This window comes from Pezoporus wallicus, unplaced genomic scaffold, assembly GCF_028554395.1.
Source record: "Pezoporus wallicus isolate ANWC-B61680 ecotype Strahan unplaced genomic scaffold, APGP_CSIRO_Pwel_v1 contig_3365, whole genome shotgun sequence".
Classification (NCBI taxonomy): domain Eukaryota; kingdom Metazoa; phylum Chordata; class Aves; order Psittaciformes; family Psittacidae; genus Pezoporus; species Pezoporus wallicus.
This window is the reverse complement of record NW_026640883.1, coordinates 750,920-766,265: the sequence shown is the minus strand read 5'-3', so window position 1 is coordinate 766,265 and position 15,346 is coordinate 750,920. Positions and strand designations below refer to the sequence as shown.

Genomic DNA, 15,346 nt, shown 5'->3' with positions numbered 1-15,346 from the left:
AACTGTGCCTGCATTTTGGGTGTGAAAATGCAGTGGGGGATCAGCTGTCTGTGCAGAAGTATATCCTTCAGTCGGGGGGAGGATGGCTGGGAGGGAAGGAGGGAAGAGCCTGGAGCAAACTTGAAGGAAAATGAACCTCCAAGCAACCCAGTCAAGCACTCAGCAAGTGGACACTGAGCCAGGGGCTCTGCTCGGACTTGGCTCCCTGCCCTGTGCTAGCTGCAGGTTCGATGCCTTGCACTGTGCCTCAGTTTCCCCGTTGGCAAACAAGGGTTTGCTTTTCCCTGAAGCTGTCCCTGGGCTGAGGCCATGCCCAGTCAATCATCCATGCGTGAGTGCAGCCAGCTCCTTCCCGAGCCCATTGCTGGTGAGATGCTGGGGGCAGCAGGAGCATCTGACCCGGTGCTCTGTGTTTCAGGAGGCTTTGGTGACCATCCCCATCCCAGGGAGCTGGGGAGCGTGTCCCAAGGATTGGCTCTGCCAGCCCGGCAGCCTCGAGATGGGCAGCTGCCCTCAGCGGGGCAGCGGGAAGATGAGCAGAGGCATAGCCCATCTCCTGACGGCTCTCTTCATGGCGGTGACGGCAGTGATAGGCTACCCGTCACGGCGCTCTGCCACTGACCTGGATGCCACCCCCAGGACAACAGTCACCTTTGAGGGTAAGGGGGTGTGGGTCTTGGTGGTGGTGGTGCAGATCTTGCCGGCACTGAATTTGTTGCATTGTGACTGCATTCAGACTTCCCTGGCCCCTGGAGTGGGAAGCTTGGCATGGTGGGTGGCTACAGGGGGTCCCCTGGGCTCCAGTGATCAGAGCCTGCATGGCTTGCTGTTGCTGGATGCCTGGAGTTGATGTACCCTGAGGGATGGATCAGTGGAGATGCAAAGGGCTCTCCCCAATAGCCAGTTCAGGAGGACAAAGATGTGCAGGGAGCCAGCCTTGGCCAGACCCTGGCTTTGCCCAGCTGCCCTTGAAGAGTGTCCTGAGCTGGGCATCACACCCAAATAGTCAGCAGGGAGCTTCCTTCCATGGTTTTCTCTAATTGCCACTAGGCTGTTGGCCTCCAACCTCAGCCAGCCCCATAGTGTCATTGTGCCCTGGGCATCCACGTGACTTCACTGACCTCTTTAGTGAAGCCCAGCTCAGCAGTTGACAGTGGTTCATTTGCAACTAGGGTGCCCTTTCGTTCTTCCAGACAGTGCCTCCTTTTACAGGTCATTCCAGCTGCTTCCAGGGTCCCAAGCCCCATGGGACTTTCCCCTCCTGTGGCAGGAGGGTCTGTGCCTCCTGGCTTGGGGTTCCTCTGGCCAGGGCACTTCTCAGCAGCTGAGATTGAACGGTTTCTCTAGCTCAGTGGGCAGGGAGCACCCAGCCTGGCTGCAGAAGCCCTCCCCTTGCACAGCAGTTTCGGTTCAGGTTTTGTGCATCCTTTTGAACTGGCTGGGTTCGGTTCAGAGCTGGGTCACTGCTGGTGTGGTTTCGCTTCCTCCGACTGCTCTCCAGACAGTGTGGCAGGCCCATGCTGGACCACTGGCAGGCAGTACCACCAGCCCAATAACCTCAGGTGGTGCTTTTCCACCCGCTCCCAGCTCCGTTCTCTGTCTTTTCCTGGTGGCTCTCGCCATGCCTGCCCCAGGGTCCTCCCTCAGCCCCCTGTTCCCTTTGCAGAGCTGTTGGGCGTCCGGCGCTTCAGAGCGCGCACCCTCAACTACAGCACCCTGCTGCTGGAGGATGACCGTGGCATCCTCTACGTGGGGGCCAGGGGAGCCATCTTCGCCCTCAACTCCAGCGACGTGGCTGACGGCTCCCACCGCACGGTGAGCCTGGCCCCTACTTGCATTAGCTGCTCGTCCTCCCCTGTCCCACTCTGCCCGCTCCCTGCACGAATTCTGGCCACCCTGCTCATCCTCCCTCTCCCCACCTCAGGTCTTGCCTGGAGGTGCTGTCCCCAGGTCCCCTGTGGACATCTGGACCTTCTCCCTAGCTAGGCAGTGTGGGGACAGTGGTGGGAGGTGCCCCCAGGCTCAGAGCTGCCTGCTTCAGGGACACCCTGTCAGGACGAAGGGCAGGGGAGAAGCATTACACCTTTGCTCCCACTGGGAAGGATACCCCAAAATTCCTCCAGGCGCCTGTTGGTTAGGGTCTGGAATCACTCTCACCCTGGGGTGGGGATGTGGGGAGGGATGCCATCTCGTGCGGAGGATTTTAGCATCTCTGAAGGCTCTGGCAGAGGCTGGAGCCTGCAGTGATGGCGGAACCATGTGGTGATGGGGGAAGTTCCTCTTTCCATTGCAGATCCAGTGGGAAGCCTCCCCAGAGAAGCAGATGGACTGCCTGCAGAAGGGCAAAAACAACAAGGTAGAGCCGGTGGGTGGGTGCTGGGGGGGCTGCTGCCGCCTCCCCAGACTCTAACGCCTGCCCTCCCCCTCTGCAGACCGAGTGCTTCAACCACGTGCGGTTTCTGCAGAGGCTGAACAGCACCCATCTCTATGCCTGCGGGACCTACGCCTTCCACCCGCTCTGCGCTGCCATCGTGAGTCCTGCTCAGCCCCACGGCTGTCCCCTGTCCCCTGCCACCATGTCACCCCGGTGTGGTGCAGCCCCTGCACTCACACCATCTTCCCCTACAGCCTAATTCCCTTTCTGCCCCTGTCCTACCAGCTCAGGGGGGAGGCGAGTGACCCCCAGGGTGGGGTGGGTAGATTTGGGGATGCAGCACCGTGCATCCACAGCACTGGGGCTGGACTCAGACCCCATGGCAAGATGGCTGGGGGTGGATCGGTGACGGGGGTGGGGCATGTGGGCTCAGTGAGACCAGTGGGGTGGGATGTGCCAGCACTGGAGCTGGTCCCCAGCTCCTGCTGTTGCAGGGTCCCTTCCCAGATCAGGGGCTGCAGTCTGGCTGGTGGCCAGTGGCAAGCATGCCTGGAAGGGTGGTAATGGCAGGAGGGGTGACGGTGGCAGGGCTGACTCAGCAGCCCATCCCTAGGGATTTCCCAGGCCAGGACAGGGGTCCTTGTGTGGCCATGACTCAGGGCAGATGCCAGGGGCAGCCACGTTCCCGGCAGTGGGACTTTCACCCCTGTGTGGAGGCTCTTCGATGACTCAGCCGCCCTTTGCCCACCTCCCTCCCGGACCAAAGGGACTTCCTGGGACCATGTCCGCAGCACGGCCAGGGAATCCCGGGGGAGCCGTGCCCATTCCCACAACCGTGTCGCCGGTCCGGTTTGGCTGTCGCACGCCCTGGGAGTCAGGCGGAGCAGCGGCTGAGCTGGAAGGGCCCGGTCATTATTTGACGTGCTTTGAACTACAAACCCCACAGAAAATAACTCCTGCTGTGACAGGGACATCCCCCGGGGGGAGCCAGCCGGGCTGGACAGCGTCTGCTGGCCAGGCACAGCCTGGGAACGTGGGTTGCGCTGGCCAGATCCTGCCTGGTGCCCACACGATGCCAAAGTGGGGTGCTGAGGCTCCTTCTGAGCCCTCTGCCCTTCTCTTGGCTGTGGGCTGTGGCTGTCCATGTGGTTTCCGACCAGCTAGAGGGTGCAGGGAGCGTTTGTCTTGCCTGCACAAGGACGTGGGCATGGCTTTGTCCCCACTAGCAGCAGAGAGCTTGGGGCTAGCAGGCAAGGCAGGTCTGTCGCCTCCTGTAACCCAGTCCCCTGTCCCCATCAAGGATGCCAACAGATTTACGTTGCCATCATACTTTGAGGAGGGCAAGGAGAAGTGCCCATACGACCCTGCTCGTGGCTACACTGGCCTCATCGTGGGTAAGCAGCACCCTTGCCAGGGCTGGTGGGGACATGTGGTATGCCACTGACCCTGGCCCCATCCCCAGTGCCCCCATGGGGTTCCCCCAGCTGGGTGGGCTCTGTATGCAGGGGCCTTAGCAAGCCAGGCCTTGGTCCTCTTCCTCCTTTTCCACTTGGGGCATGGGGATGCTGGTGGCTTTTGGGGCTATCCCTGAGGAGCAGCACCATGCTGATGGTGCCTGCCCTGCCCAGATGGTGGATTGTACACGGCCACACGCTACGAATTTCGGAGCCTCCCTGACATCCGGAGGAACCTGCACCAGCGGCCGCTGAAGACAGAGGAATCCCCACTGCACTGGCTGAACGGTGAGACTGCTATGGTCCCCTGGGGCCAGTGTCGTGGGCTGTGGGATGCTGTGCATTGCCTTGGGGAGTGTGGACCTGGACTGGGGTACCACTGGGGTCCTGTATGGTTTGCCATGAAGAAACTGAGGCAGGGAGCAATCCTCCATCCTGTGGTGGGTCCCCAGCCTCCAGCTTTCACTCTGTGCTCCTCAGATGCTGAGTTCGTGGCCTCTGTGCTGGTCCGGGAGAGCAAGGACAGCCCTGTGGGTGACGATGACAAAATCTACTACTTCTTCACGGAGTGGGCTGGCGAGGAGACCACATCCTTCTTCGACAAGAGCCAGGTGGCCCGAGTAGCCCGGGTGGCCCGTGTCTGCAAGGTAGGCATGTCTGCAGCCACGGGGAGCCAAGCACTGGGACAGAGGCTTGCGGGAAAGCGAGGCATGGGCAGAGGGACATGCACCCCCACCAGCCTGTGCAGAAATGCTCCCTGCACCCTCCCAGGGCGACGTGGGGGGGAAGAAGATCCTGCAGCGCAAGTGGACATCCTTCATGAAGGCACGCCTGGTCTGCTACATCCCCTACTACGAGGTGCTGCGCAGCGTCTGCAGCCTGGATGGAGGCAGCTGGGCCAGCACCGTTTTCTATGCTGCCTTCACGCTTTCGGCGCAGTGGTGAGCAGGGCAGCAGCCAAAATGGCTGGAGTTAAAAGTCATGGGGGGAGACCAGAGATGCTCAAGGGGACACGCAGGCAGGTGCTGAGCACCTGGGGGTGCAGTGGTGGGGAGCACCCCTATGTCTGCCTGGGCTCAGGTGGGGTTTTATCCCCCAGGAGGACCATGGAGGCTTCGGCCGTGTGCCGCTACAGCATCTCAGCAGTACAGCGTGCCTTCGAGGGCCCCTACATGGAGTACCAGGACTCGGCTCACAAGTGGTCCCGCTATGACGGTGCAGTGCCTGAGCCCCGACCTGGCTCTGTGAGTGCTTGTGGGTGTGGAGATGGGGGCACACAGGGCAGCTGCATCCCCTCCTGACCCGCGTCTCCCCTGCACAGTGCATCACGGACCGCTCCCGCAGGAAGGGCTACAACTCCTCGCAGGACCTGCCCAACAGCGTCCTGGACTTTGTGAAGCTGCACCCGCTCATGTTTGAGGAGGTGAAACCGGCTGGCGGGGAGCCGCTGCTGGTAAAGAAGAGCGTGGTGTACAGCCAGCTGGCCGTGGACAGGGTGCAGGCCCTTGATGGCCGCTCCTACGATGTGCTCTTCATGGGGACGGGTGAGCACGGGTTGAGTTTGTTGGGTCTCTGCAGGCAGGGAGCACACCCCACACTCCTTCCTGACCTCCTGCTCTGCTCTCCAGGGGATGGCTGGATCCACAAGGCTGTGGTGGTGGGCTCCGGCATCCACATCGTGGAGGAGGTGCAGGTGTTTAGGGACCCGCAGCCTGTGGAGAGCCTGGTGATCTCCCATGCCCAGGTGAGGGGTGGAAGAAGTGGGGGGACACCACATATGGGGCATGTTTGTGCTGCAGCCTTTGGGCTGTTTGTGGAATGGGGGAAACATGACTCCTGGGTCACCCCAGCTCGGGACACATGCCAGAGCCTAAGGAAAGGGAGCAGTATGGCCTCCTGCTGCAGCCATTCAGCACCGACTGGAGCTGGGGTCCCTCCCCCATGCACCACACCAAGGGAGAGCTGGATCTCTGGGCAGCATGGGGCACCCCATAGCCCAGTTGCACCATGCCAGGTCAGTGCTGAGCCAGTCCTTTTCCCCCAGAGAAGCCTGTACGTGGGGGGAGCCACTGGGATCCTGCAGGTGCCCCTGGCCTCCTGCAGTAGGTACACCTCCTGCTATGACTGCATCCTCGCCCGGGACCCCTACTGCGCCTGGGATGGCAGGTCCTGCTGCGCCACTGCCACCACAGACAGGTAGGGACAGGCTGCCCATCCCCAGTGAGGTCCCCATGAGCCTTCCACCTGCCCACATCACCCCATGGCACAGTCACCCCAATGCCACCTCAAGGGTCTGGCATCCCCCAGGTGGCTGTGACCCCATAAGGGTGGGCTCAGTCAGGGCTGTATGGCTGAAACCCTGGTGTCTTGCAGGGCAGGGCTGGTGCAGGACATTCAGAGTGGCAACGAGGGATGCCGGAGCAGCTCTGGGCGGGGTGAGTCTGTGCAGCCCCTTGCGACCACAGGGGATGCTGGTGTCCGGCATCCCTTAGGGTGACTGGGAATGGTGCAAGGCAGTGCTTGTCCCCACAGGCTCTCTGCCATGGAAGAACCGGACGGTGCTGCAGGGGGACGACGTGCTGTTGCCCTGCGACCAGCGCTCCAACTTGGCACGAGCCGTCTGGCTGCTGAACGGCAGCGAGGCGCTGGACGCGGGGCAGGACCGGCTGCGCATCGGGGTGGACGGGCTGCTGGTGACAGACACGCTGCCGCAGCACAGCGGCGAGTACCGCTGCTATGGCGAGGAGCGTGGTCTCCGGACGCTGCTGGCTGCCTACAGCCTCACCGTGCTGACTGAGCTGCCCCGCATCCCCACGGCCGCCTCACGGCCCCATGCTATCAGCCAGGCTGCCAGCGACATGAAGGTGGCTTATGTCTCTGCCATCGTCGCCTTGGTGGTGCTGTGCGCCGTGCTCAGCACCGTCCTCCTCTATGTGTCCTGCCTGGAGAAGCGCAAAGGCAAGTATGTGCTGGGGGATCCGCGGCCAGCCAGTGTGGAGCTGCAGACCGTCTCAGCCAACTGCCTGCGCAAGGGCCACCGGGAAGAGGAGGAGGAGGAAGAGCTCGCCTACCCCGATGGCCGCCTGCGGATCATCCCTGGTGAGGCACCCACGGCTGCCACATCCCCAGTGAAGGAGCTGCCGGCTGCTGTGCCCCCGCTGCCGCCACCGCTGCCGGCCGAGCTCACCAATGGCGTGGGGTCTCTGCCCAATGTGCTCCGCAAGATGAATGGCAACAGCTACATGCTGCTGCAGCAGCAGGAGGAGCCGCTGGTCTCGCCGCTCTACAGCGCATCCTTCACCGAGGAGCTCAGCAAGATCCTGGAGAAGCGGAAACACACGCAGCTGGTGGAGAAGCTGGACGAGAGCTCCGTGTAGGGGCTGGGGGGGGGTCCTGCCAGCGGGACCCTCCACCCCTCCAGCCCCTTCTCCCACCCCCTGCCAGCAGTGTTACAAGACTCAGGCAAAACTACCTCCTGGATGGCACAGCCGGGCCAGGCCTGGGCTCGGCCATTCCTGTGGCTTTTCTCTGACTTTTGAGACTCGCTATACAGAAAAAAAGAATCTATTTAAATTTGGAGCTCTATTTATGTATAAAAACCCACTGACGGTGGCCACAAGCTGGAGGCAGGAGCTGGCACCTGGCTGAAGGTGGACCCTGGGGGGAGGGAGAGTTTCTGTCTGTCCGTCTGTCCAGGTGTGAGAGAGATGCTGTTGTGGACGCATGGACTTGGCCTGCCCTGCTGGGTGTCCCTTGGCTGCTGAGAGGTGGGTGAGGAGCAGGGAGCGGGGCTGGGGGCTCCTCAGCTTTCTGCTCACAGGAGAGGGGCTGTGGACACAAGTCACACTGTTGGGGGTGGCCTTGCTGGCTGCCAGCCCCTGCCCGCTCTCCCACATCTGCCCCCAGGGATGGCTCCAGGAAGAGGACTGTTCAGTGAGTGTTGGGGCTGGGTGAGGAAGCTGACGTCCGCAATGTCCTGGAGCAGCTGGTGGAGCAATGTGTGCCTGCCGTGAGGAGGATACAGGTAAAACACAGGGCTGGGTGACTGGGGGAGGTGGCACCTCTGGGACCTCTGACCCTGACGGTGCTCTGCCCTCTCTCCCCAGGGCGCTGCAGAGGAAGAGCAGGATGCAGCAGCAGGACACACTGGCAGCAGGACTGGCAGCCGTGCCCTGTGGTGTAGCAGGGGACTTATTGCAGCACCAGCATTCCCCACAGCGTCTGCAGTGCCTCTGCAGTGCCTCTGCAGCCCCATGTTTCTGCCCTCCTGTGTGGTGCTGCTGGAGAACTGGGGTTCAGGCACAGCCCTGTCCACCACGGAACAACATGTGGGAAGGGAAACATCCTCACAGAGCAAGGAGTCCTGGACATGGCATCTCCCACTGGGGCCTCCTGCCCTTCAAGGCACTTTCAAGGGGCAGCCTCTGTCCCTAAATCCCCCCAACTACCTCTCCTGCCACCTCCTGGGCGAACCTGAGGAACTGGAGTGACAAAAGCATGTCCCGTTGTGGGGACACGTCTGTGACATTGGAGAAGCTGCGAAGGGAGAGACTTGTTGAGGTGCCTGACCTCCCTTCTGTGTTCCTTGCTGGCACTTCCAGGATCAGGACATCACCCGGAGCTCAGCCCAGCAGGGGGGGCAGGAACAGCGTGGCAGCCCTTGGCATCCCCAGCAGGCTGAAGCCCAGGCCTCCCTGCCCCAGCAGGGTGAGGTGCAGTGGGAAAAGGCAAGAGCCAAACGCCTGCATTCCCCCATCCTGCCCCAACCCTTGGTTTTGCTGCAAGGTGGGACCAAGCCACCCCCAAGCACCCACCCTCTGCAAGGAGGTACATCACCCTCTGTGTCTGGCACCCCTCATACACAGCCCCATGTGCCCCCTGGCAATAAACACGGCTCTGTCTGGAAGTGATGTTTTCTCTGTGGGCAGGAGAGGTGGATGCAGAGGCACAGGGTGTGGGGTTGAGGTTTTATTGGGCTTGGAGCCGTGGGCCCCGCACAGTGAGGATGGAGGGTTTGTTGGTGAGGGGGTGCCACTGGCCCTGGATGCTGGGGTTGTCGGTGTGGAAGGGCTTGCGGATGCGGATGATGTCCAGGCCGGACTGGCCAGCCAGCTTGGTGGCCAGCTGCAGGATCTCTTCGCTTGTCTTGCTGGTGATGAGCTCCTCCCGCACTGTCCCATTCACTGTGGCAGAGCAGGAAGGGAGCACAGAATCATTAGGGTTGGAAGGGACCTCTGGAGGTCATCCAGTCCAACCCCCCTGCCACAGCAGGACCACCCGGAGCAGCTTACATAGGAACACATCCAGGCGGGTTTTGAATGGCTCCAGAGAAGGAGACTTCACAACCCCCCCGGGCAGCCTGTTCAGTGCTCTGCCACCTTCAGCATAAAGAAGTTCTTCCTCATGAAGAGGTGAAACTTCCCGTGTTTTAGTTTATGGCCATTGCTCCTCAGCCTGTCACTGGGCACCACTGAAGAGGCTGGCACCATCCTCCTGGCACCTGCTTTTGAGATATTTATATGCATTGATGAGATCCCCTCTCAGCCTTCTCTTCTCTAGACTGAACAGGCCCAGCTCCTGCAGTCTCTCCTCATAAGAGAGATGCTCCAGACCTCTGAGCATCTTCGTGGTCCTCCACTGGAACAGGCCAAGGCGCATTCCCCTCCTTCCTCCCCAACACTCCCCCTGGGGGGTGGCTGCTGTTCCCCTGCCCCACAGAGCAGCCATCCCCAGTGCTGTCCACAGCAGGGCAGAGGTGGGGGAGCACCAGCACAGGAGGGACTCCATCATCCTGCCCCACATCCCCCTATTTCCAACTGCACTCACAGTACTCAGCCACCAGCACCGGTGTCGGGTTGGAGCAGGGCCTGACGTAGAGGACGACATCGGGGTGCTGCCGCGCGAAGTCCAGTGCCTCCTCCTCCACGAACTGCCTGTAGGGGGAGAGGGGGTCTGGTGTGGTCAGAGGTCACTGCAGCCCCCACCCATGGTGAAGGGCAGACATCACCACCAGCCTGCCTGTGTGCTGAGGGTCAGCAGTGACCCCCACCTCTGTGGGTCAGAGCTCAGCAGCACCCTCTCCCTTCCCCATTGCCCTGGCTTCAGCTGTAATGGTTTTCAGTGGTTTTCTCCTTCTTAGTAGCTGGTGCAGTGCTGTAGTTTGGCTTTGGTCTGAGAACAATGCTGATAACACCCATGTTTTAGTTGTTGCTTAGTAATGTTTACTCTGATCAAGGACTTACGTCTCATGCTCTGCCAGTGAGGAGGGGCACGGGAGGCCCAGAGAAAGCAGAGACAGGACACCTGACCCAAACTAGCCGAAGGGATAGTTGTGATATATTATTCCATACCACAGCAAGTCATGCTCGCTATATAAACTGGGGGCAGTTACCCGGAAGAGCTGGATCGCTGCTGGGGTCGGGCTTTGGGTATCGGTCGGCAGGTGGTTAGCGGTTGTATTCTGTCCCCTTGTTATTCCCCTTACCGTTGTTATTACCACCATCAGCTCTGTATTACACACACACACAGGCTCTCACCAGCCCCTCCCCACCAGGTCAGAGATCAGGGGTCACCAAGCCTTCCTCTTCCTCTCCTTCCCAATACACACACCCCACACACCCCCCACCCCGGCGCTCAGGGGCAGCGGTGCGGTGCCCCCGGGGCGGTACCTGGCGCCGCGGGCATCGGCCGCGGTGGGGCTGAAGAGGAGCTGGAGGCGCTGGAGCTGCCGCACGTAGCGGCCCACGCCGTTGTGCAGGACGGACGTGAGGAACCGGCTGGGCGACCCGCGGCCCGTCATGGCGCCTCTTCCCCGGGAACCGGAACCGCGCCGGGAGCGCAGGACATCCGCATCCGGCCCTTGGGGAAGTGGCGCGCTGAACGCGGCGGGGCGGGCAATGGCGGCGACCGCGGAGCTCCACGTGGGGGGGGCGGCGTGAGCGGCGCCGGAACCGGGGGGAACCGGGAGGGGACCGTGGGGCAGCGGCCGATGCGGATCGGCAGCCGTCCGGGGCGGGCAGGATGGCGGTGGTGCCCCTGCGGCCCTGCAGAGCCGCCGGCCGCCTCCTGCCGCTGCTGTGCTGCGGGGCGAGGAGCAAGGGAGCCTCCCTGAGCCCCGGCGTGCCGGGCCGCCTCACCCAGCGGCGCTACAAGAAGGACGTGCTGCCTTTGCCCGAGGGGCCCGTGCCCTCCGTCACCATCACCGAGATCCGGCAGTACCTGCGCGCCCAGGGCATCCCCTTCCGCGACGGGTACAGCTGCCTGCACACCCCCAGCTTCTTCACCGCCGGCCGGGAGGAGCAGCCGCCGGCCGCCAGCACCCCTTACACGCTTTTCATTGACAAGACGACGGGCAGCTTCCTGTGCACGGCCACCCTGGCCGAGGGCACCTGGCAGGACTTCCAGGCCAACGTGGAGCTGCAGCACCGCGGCGCTTCCCCCTACAGCTCGGAGGAGGCAGAGGAGGACATGCGGCGGGCTCGTGAGGATGCCCGCTGCATCTGGGAGCGGGCGCTGCCGCTCTCTGATCTGTTGGATAAGGATGAGACCAAGGAGACCAAGGCCATGTTCGGTATCAACCCGGTAACGGATGCCACCCTGAAACGCTTTGGGGTGCGTTATCTGAGGACTGCTAAGTCCCTTGTCTTCCCCTGGTTTAGTCCCCGTGATGCCACCCTAAAAGGCCTGAAGCTTCTGCGGGTGGAGAAGAAGGGGGATACGATAGTTTATGTGGAAGAGACTTTACCCCGCTTTGATTCGTATCGCAATCTCTTTGGTCTGCCCTTGATCAGCTGCCGAGACACAGAGCTGGTGTTAACGGGGTGGGAGCTGGATGCCCTGGCCCTGCACCAAGCCACAGGGGTGGCCAGCCTGGCCCTGCCACGGGGGTCCACCTGCCTGCCCCCCGCCCTCCTCCCCTACCTGGAGCAGTTCAAGCGCATCACACTGTGGCTGGGCGAGGACCTGCGCTCCTGGGAAGCCGCCAAGCTCTTTGCCCGCAAGCTGAGCCTCAAGCGCTGCTCCCTGGTGCGCCCCGGCAACCTGCAGCCCCGGCCCTTGGAGGCTCTGAACCAGGGCCTGAACCTCACCAAGATCCTGCGTGCCGCCCTGCCCGCCAGCCACAAATCCATCGTGTCCTTCCGGCAGCTGCGTGAGGAGGTGTTTGGGGAGCTGGTCAACAGCGAGCAGGTGGCTGGCGTCAAGTGGGTACGCTTTCCCGAGCTCAACAAGCTCCTCAAAGGGCACCGCAGAGGGGAGCTCACTGTCTTCACAGGTGATGGGCAAACTGCTGGTGGATGGGGAGAGCAGAAGGCTCTTTGGTGCTTCACCTCTTGGGGGTGATGCCTTGCAAATCTTTCAGGTCCCTTTATGCCTGTGGCTTCGGCTGAGTCTGTCCTGAGTGCAGTGGGGCTGGATCCATCCACCAGTGTGGTGATGGGCTCACTGCTTGAGGCAGCATAGGAAATCCTGGGGTGTCCCTCACCCCTGCTTCCACCTGCCACCTCTTCTCTGAGCCCTTCGTGTGCCAGCCCTTCATCACACCCTACAGGGACCTTCTGGCTGCTGGAAGCAACATGTGTGTGTCCAGAGATGCAGCCAAGCAGGAGATGCTGCTTGTATATGGTGGGAGTGCTGTGGATAGGTTGCTCTTATCCCACTCCTTGGCACTTCCACCTCTGAACAGCCCCAAAACGCGTTCAGGATGGGTCAGATAATTTCCCCTGGCTAATTCCTCCTGTCATTGTCCTTGTGCCAGGCCCGACGGGCAGTGGGAAGACAACCTTTATCAGTGAGTACGCGCTGGACCTGTGCATGCAGGGGGTGTGCACGCTGTGGGGCAGCTTTGAGATCAACAACATCCGCCTGGCCAAGATCATGCTGACACAGTTTGCCACCCAGCGCCTGGATGACAAGCTGGAGCTGTATGATGAGTGGGCTGATCGCTTTGAGGACCTCCCGCTCTACTTCATGACTTTCCATGGCCAACAGAACATCAAGTATGGTCCCACACCTTCATCCCCAGTAGCAGTTATCCCTCACAGCATGTGCTGTGGGGCACTGGGGAGTTGGGGCTCTTCCTCTGCAGGTTTGGGGCTGGCAGGAGGCATGTTGCTGCTGTTCTAGTACCAGGGCTGGCATGTGGGGACTCTCACAGCCTTCTTCTGGGGTGGGGGTGAAGGGAGAGGGCCTGTTCCTGTGCTGGGTGGCTGCTCTAAAATCAGCCTCTGCCCGTGGCAGGATGTGTCCCCCACACACCCTGCTCACTGGCAGCACTGCTGTTTGCTGGGGAGCAGGACAGGCACCTCTGGCTGCTTTTATTCACCAGGTGCTGTTGCACCTGCACACATCCCGTGTGGGCTGGGGGAGGATCACAGGGTGGTGGGTAGGGGCTGGGTTCTCCTGATCCTGCTGCCCTCACCTATGGGGTGAAGCATGGGGATGAGGCTTATGCCTGTCCTGCAACGGAGGAAATGTGGAGGTGGGATGCGCCAGGAGCCAGCTCAGCCTCTCCGCATCCCCATGCCTGGCTCAGCATCCCCATCCCTGCCTCCGCTGATCTCCGGGGCTGATCCCAGTCTCCCCCTACCCAGGGCTGTGATTGACACCATGCAACACGCTGTCTACATGTACGACATCACCCACGTGGTCGTTGACAACCTCCAGTTCATGATGGGATATGAGCACCTCTCTGTGGACAGGTAGCCCTTCTCCAAGCTGCCCCCTCCTTCCTCTGCCACTGTCGTTGCTGGAGCTGGCCCTGCTGTGTGCCACGACAGGGGCTGTGCGCTTTAGTCCTGTCTGGCAGCCCAGTTTCCTTGAAGGGCGATCACTGCCTTGGGGAGGAGGAGGTGGGGAAAGCATGAGCCGGTTACCATGATCCCTATCATGTCCCATCCCTTTTCCTACATGGGCCCAAGAGCCTCATGGAGAGTGAGCCCCTGACCCTGTTCTCACTGCCATGGCAGGCTCGCTGCACAGGACTACATCGTTGGTGCCTTCCGCAAGTTTGCCACGGACAATAACTGTCACATCACACTGGTCATCCATCCCCGCAAGGAGGATGATGAGAAGGAGCTGCAGACAGCTTCCATCTTTGGCTCTGCCAAGGTGAGCTGGGCTGGGGTGGCCTATCCTGTCCCTCAGGCACAGTGTGTTCCTAGGTGGGGCAGGGATACGTTGGGCAGCTGTCCCCCGCTCCCACCAGCACCATGGGTCATCACTGGGGAAACAGAGTGCCGTGAGGGGCAGGATGTCCCCAGGGTTCCTGTCGCTCGCTGCAGATGTGTGGAGTCCCAATTTGGCCAGGGAGATGCAGGCAGAGAGCAAATCCTTTGCCAGCTAAAGCCCTGATGGGGCTTTACGTGCAGTTAATTAACGCTCATTGAATATGAGTGGGATGTAGGAGAAGGTAATTAAAGAAGGAGCCAGGGAGGGTGGAGGGATGAGCTCTAAGTGCCCCAGTCTCTGCTGGGATGCTGAGTAACCTTGCAGCTGTGGGCAGGAGGTGCTCTGTGAATGTGCACAGTGCTCCCTTGATTCCCAGGGTGTGCTGCTCAAGCTGTCTGCCCAACAGGTCACTGAGGTGTCCCTGGGGAAAACGAGGGGTTGGTGTCAGGGAAGTGCTGGAGTTGCCATGGCCTGGGACGCCCCGTACCAGGGCTCGAAGGAGCCCCTGCCTCTGGCTGCATCCCCAGCATCATCCTGGAGATGTTTTCCTTCCCGCAGGCCAGCCAGGAGGCCGACAATGTCCTCATCCTGCAGGACCGTAAGCTGGCGTCAGGGCCAGGGAAGCGCTACCTGCAGGTGTCCAAGAACCGCTTTGACGGGGACGTGGGTGTCTTCCCCCTGGAATTCAGCAAGACCTCGCTCACCTTCTCCAGCAAAAGCAAGGCCAAGGTGAAGAAGGTGAAGGAGGAGAAGGCGCCTTTAGCTGCAAAGGCACCTTCAGCCAAGAAAGCTCCAGAGGGAAGCTCAGGAGCCTCTAAGAAGCTGTGAGCCCATCAGGTCTCTTCCTCAGCCTGTCAGAAGGAACGAGGACTGGTGCTAGGAGCATGGGGCTGGGGTACACCAGTCCCTCTCCCAAGGGAGCAGCAGCCACACACTGCTGTGGCCCTTTCTCCTGCAAGAACAAGCCTGTTGGCCACCGCCATGGTGTCTGTGAGACGTGGGGCCACCAAGAAACAAGGTTGGCCTCATCCCAGAGAAGAGCAGCCAGGCAAGGGTGCTTTGGCAAATACTGACTGTGCTGTACTGGTGCTGAGTGTTGGGAGCATGGTGGGGAGTGGAGGCAGCATGGGCAGTGTGGAGGGGGGATCTCCAGACCTGGCACAGGTTGTTAAATTGTGGCTATAACGGAGCTGAAATCATGGACTGTCACTGGGGGGGGGGTCCTGCAGACAGACACATGGCTGAATCCCCTGTCACAGATGGGGGTCTTTGGGATGGATCCTGGCTGGGTTGGAGCCAGTGAGAGGAAGGTGATAGATGGAAGTGTGGGAGGTTGTGAATGGCTGTTGCT

General features: G+C 61.2%; 3 protein-coding genes across 4 annotated transcripts; 2 read left to right on the top strand and 1 right to left on the bottom strand.

Moving 5' to 3' along the window:
* Window positions 1-263: 263 nt before the first annotated feature.
* On the top strand, window positions 264-7,418 carry SEMA4G (semaphorin 4G). Of its 2 annotated transcripts, XM_057421039.1 has the most exons (14): window positions 264-659; window positions 1,667-1,815; window positions 2,294-2,356; window positions 2,433-2,531; window positions 3,675-3,768; window positions 4,003-4,116; window positions 4,309-4,475; window positions 4,600-4,769; window positions 4,928-5,072; window positions 5,150-5,372; window positions 5,457-5,572; window positions 5,873-6,024; window positions 6,202-6,263; window positions 6,346-7,418. In XM_057421039.1, the coding sequence occupies exons 1-14, from the start codon at window positions 500-502 to the stop codon at window positions 7,203-7,205; spliced, it is 2,574 nt and encodes an 857-aa protein (XP_057277022.1). In that variant the 5' UTR covers window positions 264-499; the 3' UTR covers window positions 7,206-7,418. The 2 variants fall into 2 exon arrangements, with proteins under 2 accessions (XP_057277022.1, XP_057277021.1); XM_057421038.1 differs by lacking the exon at window positions 1,667-1,815 and having other exon boundaries at window positions 490-659.
* A 1,365-nt stretch (window positions 7,419-8,783) lies between these two features.
* MRPL43 (mitochondrial ribosomal protein L43) lies at window positions 8,784-10,682 on the bottom strand. The gene is made up of 3 exons (XM_057421073.1): window positions 10,497-10,682; window positions 9,655-9,761; window positions 8,784-9,011 (listed from the first exon to the last, which is right to left on the bottom strand). Exons 1-3 carry the CDS (start codon window positions 10,625-10,627, stop codon window positions 8,797-8,799), a joined length of 453 nt encoding a protein of 150 aa, XP_057277056.1. The 5' UTR covers window positions 10,628-10,682; the 3' UTR covers window positions 8,784-8,796.
* A 29-nt stretch (window positions 10,683-10,711) lies between these two features.
* TWNK (twinkle mtDNA helicase) lies at window positions 10,712-15,222 on the top strand. The gene is made up of 5 exons (XM_057421040.1): window positions 10,712-12,100; window positions 12,584-12,824; window positions 13,419-13,526; window positions 13,794-13,935; window positions 14,554-15,222. Exons 1-5 carry the CDS (start codon window positions 10,849-10,851, stop codon window positions 14,821-14,823), a joined length of 2,013 nt encoding a protein of 670 aa, XP_057277023.1. The 5' UTR covers window positions 10,712-10,848; the 3' UTR covers window positions 14,824-15,222.
* The last annotated feature ends 124 nt before the right edge of the window (window positions 15,223-15,346 follow it).